This window comes from Trichosurus vulpecula, chromosome 1, assembly GCF_011100635.1.
Source record: "Trichosurus vulpecula isolate mTriVul1 chromosome 1, mTriVul1.pri, whole genome shotgun sequence".
Taxonomy (NCBI): Eukaryota; Metazoa; Chordata; class Mammalia; order Diprotodontia; family Phalangeridae; genus Trichosurus; species Trichosurus vulpecula.
The window spans coordinates 270,200,329-270,208,007 of NC_050573.1; the positions used below are offsets into that span (position 1 = coordinate 270,200,329).

The following is a 7,679-nucleotide window of genomic DNA, read 5'->3' on the forward strand; positions in this document are numbered from 1 at the left end:
AAGAGCATTAAATCCAAGATCTCTTGAGAGTTCTATGAATTTAAATGCTGCCATAACTTCAAATTGTCTTATTTCTTCCATTAGAAACTGACTTAGTGTATCACAGAAGTACATAATCAAAAATGCAAATTTAAGAAGGGAAAAGGCTGTTTTCCATCTTCCTAAATTAAAAAAGTGAGAACTGAAGTATTTTCAGATTTTTTAACTGGTGCTATAATCAACACTTGGATCTTATTATGCATAGAACATATTCCAGTGGTGTTTAAACCACCCAAAACTAGGCTGGACTTCAAAGAAAACATATTCCTTAACTAAATGTGGAGCTTAAAAAAAAGTCCCGTAAGGTAACTATATAAAGTTCAAAAAAGTGAGGAACTAAATTTATTTCACTCTACTTCCTATTATATTTAGTAAGTAAAAAGTAACAACTATGTCAGTATCAAAGACAAATATAATTTCACCAGAGACCAAGTAGGAAAATGGTTGATGCTAGTCAGCTGAATCCTTGTAATATCTTGCACATCTTTGCCAGGGTGCCATATGACTTCACCTCCCCCCTTTTTATGAAACCCCTCAGTACCTCTAAATATTAGTAAAAGATGAACATTAGTACAGAACATCTAATAAAGGCTTCATGTTATCATCTTTGTGGACTGGGTATCTTGATCAGAGAAATCCTTTTGAAAATACTTTCAATTTTCAGTATGTTCTACTTGCATATACACTCTTAAAAATAGCTTTCTACAGGTTAAAAATTGGTATGTTATGACCAATTTTAAAAAAAAAACCTTGAGGTTGGGTTCTCTTAGAAATTCACACTTTTGGGTTAGAGTGCCCATATTATGGGCTCCATGCCTCACTGGGCCTATAATCAGTGCTTACCATATTTCCCCAAAAACTCCACATTTGCGTATAAGTGAAGTCAGTTTAAAATGAATGTCAAGGGCGACATGGAAGGGGAAAAATGAGACTGGCAAAGATAACAAAAGACAATAATAGCGAATGTTGGAAGGATCATAAGATCACAGATTTAGAGCTGGAAGGGGCCTTAGAAGTCATTGAGTCCTACCCCTGCATTAAACATGAGAATCTGAAATCCAGATGTTAAAGGCCTTTCCCAGAGTCACAGAGATAGTATTATAGTTGATATTTGAACCAGTGTCCTATTATCCCATATCCCACTGGTGGTTCTCTAATTTTTGGTCTCAGGACTGCATTCATTACACTCTTAAATGTTATTGAGCTCCCCACCCCCCGCCCAGACCTTTTGCTTAAGTTTATATCTATTGCTATTTACTATATTCAAAATTAAAATGCCTTAGTATGATGAAAATACTTTGACCTTGCTGATCACCTGAAAAACTCTCAGGACTCCAGGAGTCCCTAGAGCACACTTTGACAAACATTGCACCATATCATGTTGGAGCTGTGAATTGGTCCAATAGTTATGAAAAACAATTTGGAATTATAGTTTTTTTAAGTCACAAAACTGTATATTATCTTTGATCCAGTTATACCATTGCTAGGAATATACCTCAAGGTGTATTATTTAAAAAAATAATGAAGCCTATTCAATCAATCAATTGCTAGACAGTTATTAAGCACCTACTGTGTGCTAGACACTGTACTAAGCACTGGGGATACAAAAAGAGGCAAAAAAAAAAAAAAAACCCTGCAGTCATTGCCCTCCAGGAGCTTACGATCTAATGGGAGAAACAACATCCAGATATATACGAAGCAATCTGTATGGAGGATAAATAGGAAATAATCAAAAGAGGGAAATCACTGAAATTTAAAGGGATTAGGGAAGGCTTCCTGCAGAAGGTGGGATTTTATCTGGAATTTAAAGGAAGGCAGAGAGGTCAGTAGTTGGAGTGGAGGAGGGAGAACATTCCAGACAAGGGGGGCAGCCAGAAAACATGTCCAGAGCTCAGAGCTAGAATGTCTTGATTGTACAACGGCAGGGAAGTCAGTGTCACTTGGTGAAAGAGTACAAGTCAGGGAGTGAGGTGTAAGGAGACTGCAAAGGTAGGAGGGGGCGAGGTTATGAAGGGCTTTGAATGCCAAACGGAGCATTTTGTATTTGCTTCTAGAAGCAATAGGAAGCTCCTCTCTCTAACACTTTTTATTCATAATATTTTCAGTGAGAACAACAAAAGACTTTTGTACTATTGATACAATTAAAAAATGAGAAATGCTAATTTCCTATCTCCTTTTTTGATTCCTATTGCCATGTTTTGTAATATATAGCATATAAAGCAATTAACATATATGTACTTTGTAAATAATTGGTATCCCCTGAAACTGTTTTACTTAAATCAATAGGGGTACATGATCAAAACCACTGCAGATCACTGGACTGAAGAAAAATCTCACTTCCCTTCATATTTTTTAAAAATGATAAATATTCACTGATGAACAAATTTAATGTTTCTGATGCATACCACCAATGTTTATAGTACAAAAAGCATCTGAGGCCACTACACTCGGTATGTATTTTTAGACATAGCTAGTGTATTGATTTCTAGATTTATCTCTTAAAAGAGAGGGGATCATGTGGTAGTGACTGTGATGTAAAAAGAAAAATGAGTGTCACTAAAAACTATTTTAAAAATAAAAATAGGAAAGCACGTTGTAAATCCAAAAAAAGAATTGCTGTGATGAAGTCTATTCATCAGTGAATATTTATCATTTAAAAAAAATATGAAGGGGAGAAAGATGGGGGTTTGTTTTGTTCATTTTTTGGCACAGCGAGGTAGCACAATAGTGTCTGGAGTCTGTAAGACCCAAGTTCAAATGTGATCTCAGACACTTACTAGCTGTTGTGACCCTGGGCAAGTCACTTTATATCTGTTTGCTTCAGTCTGCTTCTCTCTAAAATGGGGATAATAATGGCATCTACTTCCCATCTTTGTTGTGAGGAACAATTGAAATGACAAACGTAAAGAGCTTGGCACAGTGTCTGGCACATAGTAAATGCTATGTAAATGTTGTCTATTAGCTATTACTTAGACAATAAATTTCTCATAAATGTTTAAAACATGAGACAGTTAGAAATTAGGAAACAAATTCTAGTCTCAGTTTTACCAATAAAATATGACCCAAGATAAGTCACTCGGCTCTGTGCCTTGTTTTTCTCAGGTCACACATTTGTTGGATACCTATGTGGGAAATAGCACATCTATCAGAAAGTGACCCAGTGTGGATTTAATGGAGAAGGCGTACGTGCAAAATAAATAACTACATGAATATATGCATAGTGCATTTCTTTCAAAAATAGCCTGCATTTGAGTTGGCTGCTGAATGTCTGCAACTGGGTTCTATTTCATAAAAGAAAATTTTGTCAGCTTCACAAGTTGTAAGTTTGTATGTGTTCAATCCTAAAGAGCTTTGAAACTAAAGCAGCAGCAGAAAGCCAGTTCAAAATGACATAATGCTCAGAGGTTAGTTTCTAATTAGAAGTAGGTTTTAATTACAGAACTTGGAACTCTGTACTAAATCTCATTTAAATGAGACGCACAAAAGTTCACGTCACTTTATTTTCTAAAAAGTCTCTTGCAATCAAGAAATACATTTAAAAAAAACAAAACCCAAACATTTCGAACTCTCCGCATGGAAGCAAGTGAAGAGAAAGAGAAAACACAGAAATAAGCAGACACATAGAAAAGCTTTTTGTTGACTTAACTTCTAGCATTCAAGTCTGCCAAGTAAGCGTGCAAGGAATTAAGATCACCCAGGAGCAAGTCTGCGCTGGGTCTGACCAACGTGTCAGCGGTCCAGCAGCATCGGATAATGTGTTCCAGTCTTTGGCCAGGTAGTGAGTCAGTGAAGACAGAGCACGTGAGTGGTGGCCGAAGGTTATAGGCCACCACTGCATACAGTACGTATTGGTGGTCACCGGAATAAGGCACTTCTTTTGTGACCATTTGCCAGAGCGTGATGGCAAAAGAATAGATGTCTGCTTTGCCAGTCACTGTCTCTCCTTTGAGAATCTCTGGTGCCCTATGTGTGTATGTACCGCCCAGGTGGCAATGGTGGGCGCTCAAGCCCAAAAGGTCTTCTATCCTTTGCGAACACCCAAAGTCCCCAATTTTGCAGACCTCTTGCTCCCCGATTAAGATGTTGGCCGGCTTGAGATCCAAGTGGACGATGCCTTGAGAGTGGAGAAAAAGCAGGCCACTGACCACATCGAGGGAATACTGGAGGCATCTTCCCAGATCCAAGGGCTCCTTGGCTCTGGGCTCCTGGTCATCGGGTGCAGAGCTAGCTCCATAGATTGCATCGTGCAGGGTCGTGTGGCCACCATACTCCATGATGATGGTCCCCAGGCTGTCATAACCCTCAGGAGTGCAAGTGCTGGCGGCCAGGACACGCACCACATTTTTATGGCACAGCCGAGCCACGTTGAGCTCGGCCCAGAAGCTCTGGCTGGAAGCTAGCCGATTCTTGCTGCACTTCTTCACTTGCTTTATCGCGACCGTAAGTCCTCGGTAGGTGCCCTTATAGACAGAGCCAAAACCCCCGGTCCCCAGCTTCTTCAGGAAACATACCTGTTCCCAGTCAATAGAGCACCACGCCAGCCTCTGAGGCAGCCGCCTAGCCCTTGGGGAGGGAGTGCCCTCTAAAAAGAGATTCCCCCCGTTCCCTGGGAGCTCCAACGGGCTGCTGCAGGGCCGCAAGTCCACCGAGGGAGAAAACTCTCTGGGAAACAAACGGGTCAGGGGAACAGGTGAAGGCATCAGGTACTTTAAGGCGGGGGACCAGCTCCCTTGGAAGGCGAAAGAGAGAGAGAAAAGGCCAAATGAGGCTCAAAGAGTGACCACTCACCCTGCTACATCACTGCCTCTTTTATTCTCTTCATTTCCCTTCTCCCGCCCCTGCCCCCCAATAAATAAGCTACATCTGCTGCTGATGGGATTTTATCAGATGAAAAAGAAAAGTCTCTGAAAGAAGGCAAAAACAATCACTTTCAGATGAAAGCATTTATAAGAATCACATAATGCAAGTTCTTGTATTAAAAAAATTCCTAGGAAGAGTTCACAACATAAACAATGGGCATATGCCCTACAGCTCACCTTATAGCACGTTCCCTTACTATGCCCCTAATTAAAAGGAAGTTTTTCCCCCCAAGTGTCATCAGCTAAAATCCATTCTTACACTACATAGACCACAACAATGAAATGAAATTATTTCACACTTTTCAGGCTAGAGTGATTGTCAGCGTTAGTCTCCAGCTGCATTAAATAACTTCCAGCAGTTACGGGCAGAAATGGTTGAAATAAGAACAGCACACATTTGTTTAACTTATTGAAGGAACAATTAGGTGCAATATTCAGCAGTAAGGAATTGCAATGTTAATGTAATTGATACAAACAAAATCACTGGTACCCATAAGTCAAGGCTCTCTCCCCTTCCTATCAGGAAAAAGTTAAGGCTTTGACATTCCATTCAGGATCGAGAGGAAATTAGCAATACTTCTTAGCAACATATAGAAGGAATTCCTTGCAATCCTTCTAACCTACCATAGCAATTCAGCCCACCCAGTGAGTTCACTAGCAAGCGAGATTCTAGACAAATGAGTTACAGAAGTCTTGTAGTAAAATTGGCAACAAAAAGCGAAAGAATAAAGTCATAGTCGTGCCCTCAAATAATGGCAAATATACAGTAGAAAGCAGAAGAAAAGATTTAAGAAAAAAAAAAAGTCTGCATTACCTCTGATACTTACATAGAGCAAATGCATGAAATACAATACAAGGTATGAGCAGCCATTCATTCACACAATTATCTCGTACATAAAACAAATAATTGTTAAGTTATTGCTACCAAACGATTGGAAAATTTTTTATACCTGCTTCAGGAAGAAAACACTAAGTTTGGTATTATCTCAGTCTTGGAAAACAAAACTTACGGAGATGGTCAGAGCCTAGATTTGGAACCAAAAGCTCCACTTTCCACTTTTGACTTAGGTCACTGGGCCAGCCTACTTGGAGTATTTATGTGCACTGTAAGGGCACAAGTTTATGGTGAGCATTTAACCTTCCATGTCTGTAATGTATTTGAATTCCTTTTCCATGAAGCCTTCTTTTATCCTCCCAGAAAGGAGAGTGATCCCGTCCTTTCCTGAGCTTCCCTAGAGCTTTATTTATACCTATCATGAACTTATATAATTCTACTTTGGATTATAGTTTGTGTGTGTGTGTGTGTGTGTGTGTGTACTTTGTGGTAAAGTCCCAAGGGTGGGCTCGAGATCTCTATCTTAAATCAGTGAGGAGCCTAACATAGTATTAGCACATAGTCGCCGTATCAAGGATCTGTGATTTCATGGTGTCAAACACAGGAGCTCCTCATTAAGTAGCTGTTGAATTGAAAGAGAACAAATACCTTGGATGGGCAGTGGATAGAATGCTAGGCTTGGAATCAGGCAAACTTAACTTCCTGAGTTCAAATCTGGCCTCAGCTGTGTGACCCTGGGAAAGTCACTTATCCCTGTTTGCCTCAGTTTCCTCAACAGTAAAATGATCTGGAGAAGGCAATGGCAAACTGCTCCAGTGTCTTTGCCAAGAAAACCCCAAATGGGTCACGAAGAGTTGAGTACAACTGACTTGGAATCCTCCTAGCTCTAGATATGATTTTTATGCTTGAGTGTACTCCTAATTTATCATGTGTGTTTAGGTAAATCACATTACCTTTATGGGCCTTAAACTCGCCACTTACTAAAAACAATGGAGATAATTCAATACAGTGAAAATTTAATTGATTTGAAATACAAGGAGATTTCACCCAAATTAATAAAATCATAGTTTGTTTAAAAAGAAATGCAGTTGTTTTTTTTTCAAATACCACATATATTATAAACCATAAGTAGATGCCAATAAATGGTATTTGCTCATTTAAAAAGTTAGTTTACCATAGGTTTCCACCATATGATAGTAATAACAACGTGTGATTATATATCACTTTAAGTTGTGCAAAGTATTTTCATGAGAATCAGCGTGTGATAGGAAGCTGGCCTCTGGAGTTGCTTTGTGGATATTAGCAAATCACTTCCTCCTTTGGTGCCCCCAGGGAACTTTCTAAGACCTCCAAGTTGCAGAGATAGTACTGATCTGTAATTGGTAAAGGAAGTTCTTCACTGGTAACTCCTTATACTGATAAAATTACTGGTCCAATTAAAACAAAATGCTGTATGACACAGGTATAACATTATAATATAATATTATCTCCATGGAGAAATGGAGGCTCTGGAAAATTAATTCCTTGCTCAACATAACACAAGCCAATAAGTATCTAAGGTAAGTACCCAAGCTACTATACCAGCATTCCTCAGTGGTAGTTCTAAGGACACATTTCAAACTTTTTATTCAATAAAAAAAAAAAAAAGCCTCCACAATGGATTCAGAATGGAGAGGTTGGGTGTGACTAGGAGGAGATTCACTAAAGAATTTTTAGAATGTGTTATTGAGTTCTCAGGAGTATTGTGAACATTAGCAGAGTAATAGATATAAAATGCTTTAAAATCCTTAGTGTAATGCTCCCTTCCCACCCAAAATCCATCCACCTCTACTTAGTTTAATGGAGTGCCTGGCTGAAACGCAGAGCTGGTATTGTCAATGCATTTTATGTGGTTCATCCATTCAACAAATATTCATTAAGAGTCTGTCATACACAAGGTGCAAAAG

The 7,679-nt window shown here is 39.0% G+C and overlaps 1 protein-coding gene across 1 annotated transcript; it reads right to left on the bottom strand.

The window, feature by feature from the left end:
* Positions 1-3,680: 3,680 nt before the first annotated feature.
* Positions 3,681-4,739, bottom strand: MOS (MOS proto-oncogene, serine/threonine kinase). The gene has a single exon (XM_036741287.1). The coding sequence runs from the start codon at positions 4,737-4,739 to the stop codon at positions 3,681-3,683; it is 1,059 nt and encodes a 352-aa protein (XP_036597182.1).
* Between the last annotated feature and the right edge of the window lie 2,940 nt (positions 4,740-7,679).